At 37.8% G+C, this 17,161-nt stretch overlaps 1 protein-coding gene across 1 annotated transcript in view; it reads right to left on the bottom strand.

Annotated features, from left to right (window-relative positions):
• The window catches only part of Dnah12 (dynein axonemal heavy chain 12), a 175,415-nt gene that overhangs the window by 141,719 nt on the left and 16,535 nt on the right, over positions 1 to 17,161 (bottom strand). Inside the window, exons 2-13 of the mRNA XM_076544093.1 lie at positions 15,536 to 15,724; positions 15,015 to 15,140; positions 14,714 to 14,916; positions 10,804 to 10,885; positions 10,623 to 10,649; positions 9,513 to 9,702; positions 8,224 to 8,296; positions 7,387 to 7,545; positions 6,989 to 7,184; positions 6,102 to 6,290; positions 5,127 to 5,283; positions 3,788 to 3,879 (exon numbers count right to left, since the gene is read on the bottom strand). Of these exons, the coding sequence (XP_076400208.1) occupies positions 3,788 to 3,879; positions 5,127 to 5,283; positions 6,102 to 6,290; positions 6,989 to 7,184; positions 7,387 to 7,545; positions 8,224 to 8,296; positions 9,513 to 9,702; positions 10,623 to 10,649; positions 10,804 to 10,885; positions 14,714 to 14,883 (1,335 nt within the window). The 5' untranslated portion in view covers positions 14,884 to 14,916; positions 15,015 to 15,140; positions 15,536 to 15,724. The remainder of the gene's footprint in view (positions 1 to 3,787; positions 3,880 to 5,126; positions 5,284 to 6,101; positions 6,291 to 6,988; positions 7,185 to 7,386; positions 7,546 to 8,223; positions 8,297 to 9,512; positions 9,703 to 10,622; positions 10,650 to 10,803; positions 10,886 to 14,713; positions 14,917 to 15,014; positions 15,141 to 15,535; positions 15,725 to 17,161) is intronic.

Genomic DNA, 17,161 nt, shown 5'->3' with positions numbered 1-17,161 from the left:
CATAATACTTTGTTAATCTCTATTCTAATTTTATATCAACATATAACTGTTATTTTTGTTTGTTTGTTTGTTTATTTGAGACAGAGTTTCTCTATATAGTCCTGGCTGTCCTGGAACTCATTCTGTAGACCAGGCTGGCTGGAACTCAGAGATCTGCCTGCCTCTGCCTCTGCCTCCCTAGTGCAGGCATTAAAGATGTGCCACCACCGCCCGGCTAATAATTGTCATTTGTACATCAAGATTTCAGTGACAAATTGAAGCTCCTGAAGAGAGTATTTAAATATTGTTTATTTTTAATCTTACTGTCATAAATGTTTTATAGGAGTGGGTGAGATGGCGTATCAGGTGAAGTGCTTGCCTTCAGGCCTAAGGGCCTAGCTCGAGCTCTTGGGCTCACATAATAGAGAGAGAAACAACTCCTCTGACTTTCACATGTGCACATGCTCTCTCTATAAGTAAATAAATTCCATCTTAAAATGTTTAAAAAAATGTTATTAACTCAACAAATTGACTGAAAGAATAGTTAAAATAATTATGAGGCAATTAAATGGCTTTACTAAAATGATGCTTTAAATAAGAAATTTTTTTTTTCAAAAAAAGTCTTTTAATTGTTCAAAATAGCACAAAACAACATCGCACTATGGTAATATTGAGTCACAGGGTTACTCTACAATAGATGAACGGGGTAGTACTGTTCTCAGAAGAGAAATCAAAAGGTGCTTGGGAGAAGGGATAGGGAAAACAAAGGGACCAGGCGAGTGGGCTCCAACTTGACTAAACATGACAGTTTTCCACAGAGAAATATGATACAATACACTAGAGTCTCCAGGGGGTATGGGCCTGAGCAGCTGAACACATTGGCTGTCCATTTTTAAATCCTTCAGTAACTTTCTTGCAAGTATTACTCACCGCCTAAAACTTGGGTCCCGGAGAGAAAAATCCAGAGCTTGGGGACAATGCTATGAAATTAATTACTGAGTTTGTGTCATGTACCTACTCCCAACCTGTGTGGGATATATAGCATACCCCACACACTTGGGGCTGCCTTCAAGGTGTCCAGGTCCCACCTGTTCCCTGCCCCTCCTGTTTTGTTCAGGGTCAGTCCTCTGCAAGTGATGCTAATGAAGATGTAGAAGCCCAAGCCTCTACATGTTAAGTGCTAACCCACAGGGAATAAAGGTCAATGTCTCACACTGTTCCAAAAGCAGGTAGGGGCTAGCAACAGGAAATTAGGCAGTGTCTATCAGGTCCTACCCAGGACACTCTCTCTCCTGCCCTAGCTGCTCTCTCAGCTTTTTCCCCAGAAAGATCCTTGCCAATGATTAGCCAACAGGGGGGAAAATGGAAGAAAAAAAAAATACGATACACATTCTGTACACAGTTAACAAAAAGGGATAAACCCCCACACGCTAAGGCTAAAATTACAATAAAAATGTTATACTTCATTAATTTCAACTTAAAAAATACAACAAATGCAGCAGTTGGTGATGTGTCCCCCAGGCTCAAGCAATTTTTATTTATATTATTTGAAGCATTACCTAGGGCAAAAGTTCCTAATCAAAGAAAATTCAAAAAGTGTTCATTAAAAATAAACAGAATTATCCTTCTGAATAAGCATGTCTATCCATATTGTGATTGTTCCGGTCCTGGTTTTGTAGCTTTTTCTAAGAGAGACAGTTTCACAGCATGGTATATGATATTGTGGTTCTTACACACTGGCAGCTAATGACTGAGAGAGGGAGAAACAGCCTCTTCAGGGGTGAGCCCCATATAGGTTATCCAAGATAAAGTGGTCAGTCCTGAAACCATATACATACAAACAATAAAAAGGAGTCAGTGGGTTTTGTGTGTGTGTGTGTGTGTGTGTTTGAGGGTGTGGGGGGCTGGAGGGAGGAAAGGGAAAGAGAGAATGGTGTAATTATATATTAAATAAAATGTATTTTAATTAAAATGCTTTTTTTTGTTGTTTTTTGAGATAATGTGGAGGCCCACAGAGGTTTCCTAGTGAGATCTGAGCTTGCTTTACCCAGCAGCTGCATTAGAAGATGGCTTGACCACGTGTGTGGCTACCAGATGACTGGCAGGGTCTGCCCATGGCTGTGCTCGGGGAAATATTTTGCTCCTCCCCTTAGCATTCCTATAGACAGCTCTTTTTCAGAGACAGAAGAGGCTAATGGATAATGACCCAGGCCCTCCCCAGGCTATCCTGTGTTCCTGTTTCTCTCCCCTCTATCCTTCTCTCTAAATATTTTTCACTTCTCCCTCCTCAAGAGTACCCTGGGGGGAAAGTGGGAGCAGGCTTCCCACAGAGAAATGGGTGCCTCCCCCCCCCCCAAAAAAAAGACAGATTTTCTCCATGTATCCCTGACTGTCCTGGAACTCACTCTGTAGACCAGGCTGGCCTCAAACTCACAGAGATCCACCTGCCTCTGCCTCCCAAGTGTTGCAACTAAAGGCATGCGCCACCACATCACTGTGCACTATCACACCTTGTGGAGCCCCACAGAGGTTTCCTAGTGAGAACTTACTTAGGGTCCAAGAATCTGAGCTTGCTTTACCCAGCAGGGCTGCATAAGGGGACGATCTGACCACATGCATGGTTACCAGGTGTTTAAAAGAGTCTACACTTGGCTGTGCAGTGTGCTTTGATCTAGCAAAGGGAGGTCTTTTGCCCCACCCCTTGGCATTGTTATAAAAAGCCCTTTTAAAGAGGCAGAAGGGGCTCTTGTGTATTGACCCAGGTCCTGAGCTATCCGGTGTTTCTAGCTTTCTTCTCTTTGCTATCTTTCTATCTAAAAGTTCCTTATCCGCCGGGCGTTGGTGGCGCACGCCTTTAATCCCAGCACTCGGGAGGCAGAGCCAGGAGGATCTCTGTGAGTTCGAGGCCAGCCTGGGTTACCAAGTGAGCTCCAGGAAAGGCGCAAAGCTACACAGAGAAACCCTGTCTCGAAAAACCCAAAAAAAAAAAAAAAAAGTTCCTTATCCCTCTCTCCTCCTCAAAGGAACCCTTTAAAAGGTGGGATCTGGCCTCCCACAACAATTGGCTTAAAAAAACATTTTTAAAAATAAAAACAAAACAAGATCAACAGTTGTCTGTAATGTTCTCAATTAGTCAAAGAGCAGAAAACAACTGATCACCAGGTGCCCAGCTTCATTGGATACATTTATGACACAATCTTGTGCCTGAGGCTTAAGGAACATTGTGAAAGATGAGCTGGAATGATTGTAGAGCTAGGAGACCAGGAAATCTGCTGTGAGATTGTGTCTCCTAGAAAAGACAGGGAAGCTATACCCAGGAAATCACCACAATAAGGCTGCCGAAACAAGACCTGGTAAAGGACAACACCAGTAGATATGCTTATGTGAAAAAGGAAAATCTCAAGGTTTTGGAGGCAGCACCCACCCATAGATAAAGAATTACAAGCAACTAGGACTGCTGAGAGAGGGTGGACTAGTTTTCTCCAAGGATGAATCTCCTAATTGGTTATCCAATACCAAGTGGTCAGCCCTGAAATCATTTACAAACAAACAATATTAGATGGACTCAGCAGGTTGTCTTTATCTATTTGGGCATATACATATGTACATATGTGTGTGTGTGTTATACAGACGTAATATATATGTGTGCACCTAAATATATATGTAACAATAACAAAGAAAAAGAGGCCATGAATTTGAGGGAGAATGAAGGGTACATGGGAGTTGCTAGAGAAAGGAAAGGGAGGGGGATAATGATGTAACTATATTTTAATTAAAAATGTGAAAAAAAAACAGAATTACCACTGACCTCTGTGTATTCATCAAAAGTATGGTCTTCTGCCTGGAAAGTTTCTATCATCTTTGTTGCAGTCCCATCAAGGAGCCAGTTATAGTTTTCAACTGAAAATTAACATTTCAATTAAAATCTGAATAACATTTTAATATAGTAAAATGTTTTTGTATTATCAAAGAACAGAGTAGCCTACTCAAGTACAATTTTATAGGGTATTAACGTTTAGAGAAATAAGGAGAGGAAAAAATATTTAACAGCCATTACTTTGTGTGCTAACCTAAAAAAGTTAATGAAAATGTTTAAAGACTCAAGAGGCAAACCAAGTAAATAGATTTTGAAGCCAAAAAGACAAGTTTATTTAGTATATTGCAAAGAGAGCAATAAAGCTGTCTGCCCAAACGTGTATCTTTAAATGTTAAATGTACTACAATATTTGAAGCTTTGAAAATAATTTAGAGGTGTTGGACATAGCTGTTCTGTCCATGGCCTTGAAGCACCACCCCAAAGATGCAGCAGGTAATTGCTCCACCTGCCTATGACCTTGAAGTGCACGCCCCTGGGGCGTGGCCTCTCAGCGACCCTTAAGACCTGAGATGCACGTAGGCGCGCTGTTTTTGCTCCCTCGTGGGTTTGGATGACGACCAGGTGGAAGAACAGCAGGGTTCTCTAACTCAGCTCTCCAGGACCCTATGCTAAATCTCCCATGCTGTCGTGAGTTTTTAATCCTGTAATAAATTCCTTTGCCCTTTAAGCAAACTCCGTGGATTTCTCGCTATATGGAGGAATAGATTATGTGAGCTAGCAGACAGTTTTAGTCAATAGTCTTTCAAAGGGCAACTATCCATCCTGATAGCAGATACACTTGTGCAGTAAAATTAAACTTCAGGCTTTTCAAAACTGTCCTCTCTTTAAAAAAAAAAATACTGTTATTGATTCTTTGGTAATTTCACATTATGCACCCTGATCACACTCATTTCCCGGTTCTTCCATGTCCACCCTCCCACCTTTCTGACTCCCCCCCAAAAAATAAAAAATTAAAATTAAATATAAAAAAGGAAAAGAAAAAAATGAAGTTCAGTTTGTGTTGCCTACTCACTGTAGCACGGTCAGCCTTGCCTTAGCTTCTTTATTACTCCAACATTTCCATTTCTCCTTTTCCTTTGACTTTTTCACCTGCTCCATTAACACTCACCCCTCAAACCAGACAACAAATTGCAACTTTCGAGGTCTGATCCATGACTATTGAATCCATGATTCTGCTTATTTCTGGCTCTTTCATAACAGCACCAGAAAATCAGATATCTGCCCAGATTTAATGTAAAAATAGAATGATAAAAATCTACTTCATACGTACCGTATGAATCATAATGTGCTTTTGTGCCTTCTAAGTTGCGATGTACCGCTATCTTCAGTGTATTAAGAGCCCAGTGTAACACGTGTTCTGGAAGTTCTGTGTCAAGATTGACAGGTGATGAAGTTCCTGACAGCCAAGAAGACACTGTTTGGACATTCTAACACAAGTAAAAACAAAAATGAATGTCATAAATATCTAACTGAACTGATCTATAACATTTTCTTTAAATTTCTGTGGTCCAAGAAAAGGTAACTCAATGAAAAGTACTAACTTAATAGTAAATAGTTTGTAACACAATATGAAAACTTAAATTGGAGCTGAGCATGATGCATGTCTGAATCCCCGAAGTTTCTCTATGGAGGCTAAAGCAGGAGGGTAAAGAGCTCCAGGGCAGCCCGAGCTACAACATGGCACCATGTCTAAAAATGTAAAACCTCAAAGATAAAAAACAACCACAAAAACCCAATCCACCTTAAGTTAGTTTTCTATCGTTTAACAAGGTGATAACACTAAGAAGCACTAGAAAGAAGAAATGTGTGGTATATCTTGCTTTGGTTTTTGTTTGTTTTGAGACAGAGTTTCTCTATATAGCCCTGGCTGTCCTGGAACTCGCTCTGTAGCCCAAGCTGGCCTCGGGCTCACAGAGATCCACCTGCCTCTGCCTCCAAAGTGATGGAATTAAAGATGTGAGCTACCATGACTTGGGTTTTCTTTTTAAGACATTCACAACTTAGTAGCAAGAAGACACACACAAAAGTATTAGTTCAGAACAGTAAAAAAAAAAAAGGTAAAAAGAAGGAAAACATCTCTAATTAATAGATGTTTTCAAAGAAAAAAGCATTTTATAACAAAATAACTGGTAGGGCAATAAAAGGTGTAATATTTTATGTTTATACAGAGTACAGTGAGATTCAATTCAAATATTCTGAAATAGAATAGTATAAGGACACATAATGGTTAAAGATGAAGTAATACCTGCAGAATTTCAGATATTCGTTCTATCAAACCCAAAACAACATCTTCCAACTCTTGAAAGGTGGGATAAAATTCCATTTTATCTTCATCAAATGTCAACTCCATCTTAAATATTGGAAGCCTGTCTTGGTGTTTTGGATCAAAGAGTTTAACAAATTCTTCTACAGTTCTCCGTAAGAGATCCTTTAGCTACATGATATCATAAATTACTATTAATTATTTCAGAAGGTATAAACATACTCTTTACCTTAAGTGAATTGTGAACAATTACATGATCTCTATAAACTTGCTTACTTCTGGAGTTATAATCCTTCTTAATAAATATCTAAACAATAAATAGAACGATCTTTGCAAACCAGATTTTGTAATAGACTACCAGTACTCTAAACACGGCAGTGTAGAATTTCTACATTTATTTATTTATTTTCAAAACCTATGTGTGCAATATGTAAGTGAGCACAGGCATGTTCATGCCATGGTACATGTATGCGCCATGATACTTTTGTGGAGCTCTGGGGACAGCTTTTGGGGAGTCACTTCTTCCCTTCACCTTGCTGAGGCAGGGCCTCTCTTGTCTCTGCTGTTGCACCGACTGGGCAAGTTTCTGGGCAGTTCTTCTGTCTCTGCTACTCATCTTGCTGTAGGATTACAGATGCAGGCTATAGCCTCCAGCTCTTTACACGGGTCCCAGCAATAGAACCTAGGTTGTTGCATGGCCAGCTCTTTTACCTACAGAGCCATTTCCCTGCTGGCCTTCTTTAATTTATTTAACAAAATTGCTTAGCACTGTGCTTTAATGAATTTTTTTCAAGTACTGAATTTTAAGTGTTATCATTCAAGATACACATATAGAACATATATGTGATTTGACATAATAGCATATATACCTGGTTTGACATAAGGATGGAAACACAGCTGTAAAAGGAATCCATTTTTTCAGGCTTAATGCCTTCAAGTGCCTCCTTCCTAGTAAAGAGATTTATAACCTTTGGATACCATGTGTTCATTATCCTCTCTTCTGATTTTTTAGCTTGAATTGATAGATCATTTCTCAGTGCTTCACAATCAATTGGGCCTCTAGCTCTACAGAGGAACAAAGAAAAATAATTCAAATGACAGACTGGTCTTTATATATAGTTGTTGAAACAGATAAGACACAATTTTAAAGTTCTAAAATACAAAGAAAGGTTTTAGAGATTTGTAAATCAGTTTTAGAATTACATAATAAAATATGTCAGACAAGGAATCATTCAACTTCTAATTAATACATATGTAAAGATTTTACCTAATTCCTGTTAAGTCCAGCAAAATTATATCTGCAAATGTTGTATAACCGAGCTCCAGCAATATTTTCATAGTTGGATGAACAATGTGCAAATTAGCTAATATTTGGCTTCTTGCTTGCACAAAGCTAGAATGCCAAGGATTGGAATAATCTAGTCCTCTGGAAAAGCAAAACACCACATTAAACATGATTGAAAAACACACCCCAAGTTCTGAGAAATTAATGTTAAAGTGAAAACAGTGGGGACTAGCAGGAAGGAACTGCAGTCAAGAAAGGAAGTCTTTTGATTTTGCACACTCAGTTTTGAAACTACATTATCGTTAGAAGAAAGAGATCATTTGTGGCTAAAACAGACTGTATGCCCAGTTAACTTCTACTTTGCTCAAGGTCAGCTACCCAAAATACAGAAGTAAGAACAGTGTTAGGTTTATGGAAAAATCTATCTGGCATATATCAAAGATTACTCAAGGCTAAACTGAATTTTTTGTTTATCATCTTCATCATCATCTTCATCATCATCATACCAAGTTTCATGTAACTTAGATTAACCTCAAACTCACTATGGCTGAGGCTGGCTTTGAACTCCTGATTAAGTCCTGGCATTACAGGCTTAAGCCACCTTACAATGTACATCATGTTATGCTGAATTATTTTTCATATAGGTCTTCCTACTAATGTAACTAGAACTTGATGATTAATGAAGAGAATATCTTTGGAGATTTTTTTAAAGAAAATACATTTGGGCTTCATGACTGCACACTTGAATATATAGTCAGTTCATTTTTAAATTGTATCCAAAGCTAGATGATATACTGTTTTTTGAAATAGTTTACTCACACAGGAGATTCAGGCAAAGGGCCCCCTTCATCTTCAAGCCATTGAACTGGAGGTTTCACAAGAACACTTTGTACTAAAATACACATATATGTTAACATTTTTGAATATCCTTCCAAGATCTATTCTCTAACTAAAACCAAATTAAATTTTTTTGTCTAAATCTCTAACTTGATTCTGTAAGGTAGAGTTTACTGTACATTAAAATGAGCACAAAAAAATACTCCCTTTTCTTTTATATAATCATGTTCTTAGCATTATTTTGGCCTTCCTCTGGAGGTGAATTCACATACAGGAACACTCTTAATTCTCAGTTCTTTTCATTCTATCTATTCAAAAATCACCAGCAAGACCACTTAAGAAGTTCATTCTAAGATAGCTACCAGGGATTGGGGAGAAAGGGAGTTAGGGAGATGTTGGTAAAATGTTAAAGAATTTCAATTAGCTAAGAGAAGTAAGTTAAAGAGCTCTATTGCACAATATTGTAAAGAAAGTGAAAAATAATACATTGTTTACAAACATCTAACAGCACTTTAAAGCATTTTTAGCACATGCATGAAGTAATATATGTCAATTAGCTCACCTTAGACATTATTTGAAGCATATTTTATATGATAAATAAATATATATATTAAAATTTGTCAATTAAAGAAGAAAAGCCAGAGCCTAGTGTGTTGACTCATATCTATAACCACAGTCCTCAAGAGACTGAGGCAAGATGATTGTCATGAGCTTTGAGGTCAGCTGAGGGTACATAATAAGGTTCCAGGTCAGCCTGGGTTACAAAGTGATACTCTGTCTCAAAAGCAACAAAAACAATATTCTAATAAAAATTACAAAGATTAAAATGCATGAATATTTTCTAACAGTCATTAAAACTAGGATAGCTAAAACCATAGTAACAAAATAAAAAATCAAATAGTAATAAATAGTAGCTAAAAAATACAAAAGGTACCCTTAAGTCATAAAGTCGTTGACTGGGTCTCAGAACATAACTGTAGGTAAAAATCATAGTGAAGAAATACATACATTTAAAATATATAGTATTCAATATTCATTTTATTTCTATTCTTTTGTCTTCTTTTGCTTTTTTGAGACAAGATCTCATGTGGCTCAGGCTGGACTCAAACTCACTATGCAGTTGAGGGTGGACCTGGAACTCTTTATCTTCCCAGTCCACCTCTCAAGTGCTGGTGTTCCAGATGTGTGCCAGACACCCAGCTGCCTTCCACTTATCATTCACTTGCGGGACAGAGGTAAAATAAGTTTGGTCTGTGTCAAATGTTACTTACCCAAATATCTCTTCATGCTTTTTTCAAAGTCACTTGACACCTCACTTACGAGACTTCCAAGCAGCTCTTCTCTTTTCTTCCCTTCCTTTAAGTGCTCAGGTATCAGCATTAACATGTGGTCCAGCCATTCTGGCTGAATGGGTACTATAGGACTACTCTCTACACACTGCTTCATGTAAATGTAGTTCAACTTGGAAACATTAAAAGAACAAGCCAAATGGTCAGAATGATAGAGCATTTCTGTGTAGCTCCTAAGTTCTATTTTCTAAGACAATATTTTTTCAGAATAAAAAATACTCTAAAAGTCTCACATGCACATACATACCACCACCACCACCACCACCACCACCACCGACCCCACCCCACCCCACCCCACAACACAGTATAAATAAACATAATGGATTTTTTAAAAAAATTTAGATAAACGAAACCAAAATCTTGACTAGTAAAAGGAGGTTCTTCCATAGTATTCTCAGTTCATAAGGAAATTTTCATATTCATATTTTCAGTCCTCTATCCCCAAAGAAAATCTTAATGGACTTAAAAAATTTGCAGCCCCATCTGCAAACATGCTTCATAATTTTCTCTTATATGTAACCAGCTCCAAAAGTTTCTGGATCCTTTACTATTTTATATAATTTTACACGTTGGCATGTTTCTACCTATCATTTCACAGTCCCATGTTGTTACTCATGCGGTCAGTATCCCTAAAAAAACCTCTAGCACCCAGCACATAGTCGGTATATAGTAACTCTCAATAAGTACTTGTTAAGTAAAAAATAAATATTGTATCAATATTAGGATAATTAATTATGACACTATTTTACAAAAGAGATGCGTTTCTTCTATAACTGATATTTTGAATATTTTTCAATAGTTTGGAATAAGAACTAAAATATTTATGCAGATAATCCTCAAATAATGGATGGCAACACAAATACAACTCTTGAAAACCTCATTGTGGCCCACAATATGCTTGCTCCTTTGGGTAGAGAAATATAAATTTTTTTTACAGACTTCTTTCCTAGGAGGAGGCTTGGTGGGCACTCTTAGAAGAATACTTTGTAATAATTATTTTGAACATTTTCAAAACAAGAAAATCCAACTCACTCCTTTTTTTTTAATTTCACTGGTCATCTGTCAAAAATAAAACAAAAGACAAATAAGTATGGAGTTTAAAACATTTTACTCAAATAAAATCTTAAATATAAATGTTCTTTTAAAAATGAGTTCTATTGAGATTCACTTAAGAAATAAAATGGAATAGGATGGTTTGAAGGTGAGAACTCACAGTCGGAGGGAAATCTGGCTCTGGTAATGAAGGTATTCTTTTATCCAGCGTTTTGTCTAGATTTTTTTTTGCTCCAGCAATTCTGAAATTTATGTTTAGAAAAGTGTATGATAAAATGAGCATTAATTACTAAATACTTCAAGTTGAACATTTTAGACATCTATACTAATACTAAACAAAGAAATTTTCAAGAGATTTTTATTTGACTATATTTTCATTTCCTTTTTTCTTTTTTTTTTTTAAAAGGAGGGGGATACTGAGAGACAATTTCACCCAGGTTGGCCTTGAACTTGCTAGGTAGTTGAGGTTGGTCTTCTGTTTGTGGCAATCCTACTGCCTCAGCTTCCCAGAGTGTTGAAATTACAGGCATGAGCCTCTAACTGAACTTTTTATGAGAAACAAATCTTAGTGACCATTACCCATGATATCTTAAATTTTAAATTATTAAAAAAAATCTTAAAAGAGTAATACTAAAAATAAAATAATTTTCAATTATAACTTACTAATAGTTTTAAAGTGAATTCTGATATAGAGTAAACCATCTCTGTTGAAATGCCAACATGTCCAAAAATGCTTTCCTTATACCTGAATTAAGAAATACCTCTTGAGGGCTTCAGAAGCCTTTCTTTCAGCTCACATGCCTTGAGACTAAGAAGACAGGAAAACAAACTGGGGACACATTGAGCCCCGGCCACATCGAGCAAGCACCAGAAATACTTAGGAGGACACAGCAATGCTGTTGGCATCCAAGAAGCTGAGACAAATTAATATCTAACTCCAGTCTTTTTTTTGTGCAAAGAAATACATAGAAATTCTACTTTCATTATTATTAATATAGTATTATAGTTGGAAAACTTTGAGGTAGTATATTTTATCAAGCAGAAAATGAAAGTGGTACATATCTGGAAGACCCTGTCTTGAAAAAAACAAAACAAAACAAAACAAAACAAAAACGGTCTTGTCATCCATACAGTTCTGTAAGTAGTACCACTTTTATTTGTTGCTATTTAAAATAGTTCTAATAATTTCCTGTCATGGAGGAAACAGGAGTTTGGAATGGTTCCTCCCTCCCTCCCTCCCTCCCTCCCTCCCTCCCTCCCTCCCTCCCTCCCTCTTTTCCCTTCCTCCTCCTTTTCTTCTTCTAGCCCTGGCTGATCTGGACCTTGATATTAGACAAACTGAAGCCACATGCCTCTGGCCCTCAAGTGCTAGTATTAAAGGCATGCACCACCACACCTGGCTTATTTAGAACATTTTAATGGCATCCACTGTTCTAAAAATACATCTTGAACTCATTGCTATAGCCTATAAAGCTCTGAACAGTCTGCTCCAGTCTCCTCTTCACCTTCTCCCAGTCTTCCCTAGGCTAATGGTACCTTCATGATATTGACTATTGTCAACTGCTATGTACACTAAAAGCATTCGTATTTCATGAATTGTGTGGTTGTTGTCTCCATCCCTACACTGAGTTTCTCCTATTTGTTTAAGTGGAAGGTTTCTTCCCGTTCCTTAGTTTTCTACTTAAATATTGTTCCCACAACCCTTTCCTGTGGTGCCCCTGGGATAATCTTTCATGTTACTATTATTTTATTTTTTTTTATTCATACAGGGTCCCACTATGTAACCCAGGATGGACTTGAACTCACAATCCTCCTGCCTCAGCTTTCTCAGTACTGAGATTACAGGCATGAACCACCACAGTCTTTATCTTGTTTTCTCCAAGTACCCATCATCTAAAGCAGTGCAACCTTTTACACAGTTCTTCGTGTTATAATGACCCAACCACAAAATTATTTTTGTCACTATCTCATAACTGTAATTTTGCTATCATTATGAATCATAATGTAAATATTTGGTTTTCCAGCGGTCTCAGGCAACACCTGTCAAAGGGTCACTCAGCCTTTGAAGGGATCATGACCCACAGGTTGAGAACAACTGATCTAAAGGGTTAGTATAATTTGTTTTTCATTACATGTTTACTGTCTTTTGTTTTGTTTTGTTTTGGTTTTTCGAGACAAGGTTTCTCTGTGTACCTTTGGAGCTGTCCTGCAACTCACTCTGTAGCCCAGGCTGGGCCTCACAGAGATCCGCCTGCCTCTGGCTCCCGAGTGCTGGGATTAAAGGCGTGTGCCACCACTGCCCGCCCGGCACATGTTTACTGTCTTATCTTGATGGCAAACAAACTTGTTCAAGACACAGTCAGTCCTTTCTTATTGTTTTCTATGACCTTCCTAGTAATGGACACATTGTCAACATCAAGTAATTAATATCTGCACATAAAATGATATAAATTTTAGAGAGGATTAAAGTAATGTGGAAGGTATTTGAATACTTTCTAGACATGGTAATCCATAAATTAAACATTAATTGCAAAGCATATCTTCATTTTTTTTCCCAAGGCCAGTATGTTTCTTTTTTATTTTTGTGTTTGACTTGAGGTGGTTGAATGATTTATAAGCATTATATTAATTCCCATGTAAAACTCCAAGACCACATATGTCTGATTCTAATTGGCCAAAATCCAACATATGAGTCCGGATTTCAAGACCAAAACCACCATGTTGCTTGACTTTTCCGTTAGCAGACATCATGGGTCATGACAATGAGAAACCGTAAGACACTGTTGAGTAACATCCTAAGAAGCCTCTTCTAAGTCTTCTACAGTACTGAGGAGAGTCTGCAGAATGAATCAGGTAAGAGGCTAGAGAGAGGCTCGGTGACTCAGAGCTCCTGCTGCTCTTCCAGAGGACCAGCATTTGGTTCCCAGCACCTGTGTTGGGCACAACTGCCGGGGGACATAATGTCCTCTTATGGTCTCTTACATGTACATGTGAGTGCATGCGCACGCATTGTAAAAGAATGAAGGGAGCAAAAGATCCCTAACAGCATATACAATGATGTTAGTTAATATTCTTCATAAACTTAGGTTTAAATATGAGTAAGTGAAAGATGGGATTATAAAAATAGAAGTCTAAGAAAGTTATATGATTCCATACTTGTTTAATGATAATGTGTAACTACCAAAATTTAAATGATTGTTTTTGACAATATGACCATCAAACAATGTGCCAGTAAAATTTAAGTCAGTTGTAAAACCACTTTTTTTTAAAAGATTTATTTATTAATTATGTATACAGTGTTCTGCCTGCACACCAGAAGAGGGCACTAGATCTCATTATAGATGGTTGTGAGCCACCCTGTGGTTGCTGGGAATTGAACTCAGGACCTCTGGAAGAACAGCCAGTGCTCCCATCCTCTGAGCCATCTCTCCAGCTCCATAAAACCACTTTTAAAAGAAGTTGACCAAGAAGAGAAAGTCCTGATTCTTTTTCAGAACTCAGTCCAGTTCTAACATAATAGCAGACACAAGAACAAGATACTTAAACTGCAGAACCAGACTACTCAGGGCCAAACCTCAGGTGTGTGAGCAAATGACTTTTCTGTTCCTTGGTTTACTCATTTAAAAAATATTGATAAATGGCTCAGGAACCAGATTCGATTTCCAGTACCCACATGGCAGCTCACAAGTCTAGTTCCAGGGGATCTGATCCCTCTCTGACTTCCCTGGGCTCTTGCATATGTGTGGTATACATACATAAACTTAGGCACACACACACATAAAATAAATAAATGTTTTAAAAATAAAATAAAAAAGAGTTTAACAATAGTATATATCTCATTGAGGTGCTGTGAGAAGTATAGGAAACGTGATAGGAACAATATCTGGACAAGCAAGCACTCTACAAAATTGGCTATCATTATGATTAATTTTCAATTTCTTTTCTAATTAATTTGAATTTTAATCCTTACTTTATCCATGGATGGCATATATAGTTTTTAAAAATATTTATGAGTCTATTACACTAATCATTAATTCCAAGCAATAATTATTTACTAATATGCTACTTACACTAACTGGTTAATTTTCTTCTGCTGCTCCTTAGATCTTCTGTAGTTTAGCAGCTCACTTTGTTTTGGTGTGTTAACACCTATGTCTTTGGGGGGACGGACAATAGGGGGCAACTTCAAGTTCAAAGCCTCCTTTTCTGCTGATATGGCAGTTGTGTTGGGATTCGACATCTTGGTCTCCTAAGGATTAAAATACTCTATACCCTGGAAAGAAAAGGTTCATACAGACACTATTGCATGAAATCAAGCATCAATGTATTTAGTGTCTTTTACATATGGACAGCATAAATAAAGCTCCATACCTCTTCAGACGTGCTTGCCAAGCATGGCAGTGGTTAAAGAATGGCAGTTGAGAGGAGTGGGCAGGGATTCTAAGCACAGCTCTACCAACCACTTACTAGGAAGAAATGAGGCCAGACAGTCTTTCCCTTAGGATCGGAAATTAAGGAACTGAATTTAGTGCGCTGTGAATAGCCTTTCAACTCTAAACCCCAGGGTTTGTTGTTTTCCCCTAGAGGCAAACCACAACAAAATCTAGTTGTTAAGAGAGAATGCCCCTCCCCCTAAACTGGCATTTAATATCATTAACATTTTTCAAAACATTATTGAATCATTCTGGCTAACATCATAGAAAATGATGTTATGATTGACAAAAATAGTCATATTTAATGCAAAGCAAATGTAAAACATATAAATACTCAACAATTTAACTGTGGTATCAACTACACTTCCCCCAAATGCCCCCAGGATTTAGAGATTTGTCTGCAGGCACCCAAGTCATAGATCTAAGGGGGAAAGGAAGGAAAATGCAGAGGGCCGTCACCTGATCGTCACCCAGAGATGTCTCTAAGAGTTTCTCCTCTGGTGAAAGAACGTGAATAAGGAAGGTTGAAAGCTCCAGGAAGTATCCAGTGGAGGGCGTAGACAATCCAGTAGAAACAACACAGTCACCATAGAAACTGGCCTGGCTGCCAGGAAGGGCTGAAGTTTGCTGGAGGAGGCCCTTGCCGAACTAGGATAGATGTAAGATTAACAGTCACACACATTAACATCACTCACTCAACCGAATGGAGGGCAAGCGGTTTTTGTTGTTGCTGCCGCTGTTTAACTAACTGCCTTACCTTGGAAGGAGTCCAGGAAGCAGGATTTTCAAATTGTAGAAAAAGGGACGAGTAGAAAATTAAATCCATTGGAAAACATATAGATTTGTGTAAATATTCATAATGAAGAATGGAGTCTACAAGTATCCTCATAGTGACCTTCTGTAACTGTTGTAACTAATGCTCAATATAATTTACCTTGCTTCTATATTTGCCATTTGTTTATACAACACTTTCAGGAAGTCCTTACCAAAAATCAAACAGGTTAAGGGGCAAATTTTGTGGCTGCGCTTGAGGAAAGAATGTTGTGATTTGAAACCCCTATGAATAGTCCAGGAAGATTATGGGGGATAAGAAAATTCTTGTAATTTTTCAGTTAGCATACCAAATAATGGGTCTCACTCTGAGATCTCTATACATATTTCTTTCACTTTTACATGCCCTCTTCCTGTTCTCTCCTCACACTAGCTCCTTTTTTTTTTTAACCCGTCTACTTTTACACTATATATGTATTCAAACAGACATTCTGCACATGAGACCATCTGAGATATATGTCTCTGTGTGGTTTGTTTCACTTGACATGACCTGTCACATTTAATACCTCGTCCTCCCACCAGCTACAGCCTTCTCTCTGGTGTGCCAGTGGGTAGCATTTTATGTTGGTAGTTTCCAAACTCCCGGCTGGGGGTGGGGAACAGTGTGTGGACACGTTCCTTCTTCCTGGACCTCGACTTTTCCCCAGGACCTACAGTTTTCGCCTTAGTATATTTGCTTCAATGATTCTGTCAGGGTTAGCTTATTTCTTCTGTTTGCATGGTTTTGGAGGGGTTCCTCCCATGCCTAGTCAGGGGAGCTGTTTGGTGCTGAAGGTTTTGGAGAGTTTAGTGAGAATTTCCTTCGTCCCTTGGCTGAAGAGCATAGTAACAGGGCTTGTTCTCAGAAATGCCCTTATTCGCCCCAGTCTGGGAGGAAAGGAGGCTTAGCAGACCACAATTTGGTCCGAAGTGTGCTTCTCAGCCCAGAGTAGATTTATGCTTCAAATTATTATTATTATTATTATTATTATTATTATTTTGCAATTTTCAGGTGGTAAATTTATTGATTCCTGAAACATTTGAGTATCTTCTGTGTGCCAGTCACCATGTCAGAATTTTTTGCATACACAATATACTACTATGTCTTGCACATAGTAAGTGTTTCATATGTGTGACTTCAATAAGAGAATGAAGTTTATAGAACTCTGTAGCTCAAGTATCGGTGTGTATAAAACAAAATAATTGTATAGTTTTTAATGCTATTTTCATTAGGCTAAAGTACAAGGACTAGAGGGAAGGAAGGGAAGCTTTGTG

Source organism: Peromyscus maniculatus, chromosome 9, assembly GCF_049852395.1.
Source record: "Peromyscus maniculatus bairdii isolate BWxNUB_F1_BW_parent chromosome 9, HU_Pman_BW_mat_3.1, whole genome shotgun sequence".
NCBI lineage: Eukaryota > Metazoa > Chordata > Mammalia > Rodentia > Cricetidae > Peromyscus > Peromyscus maniculatus.
The sequence above is the reverse complement of the archived record's forward strand: the minus strand, read 5'-3'. Positions and strand labels throughout refer to the sequence as shown.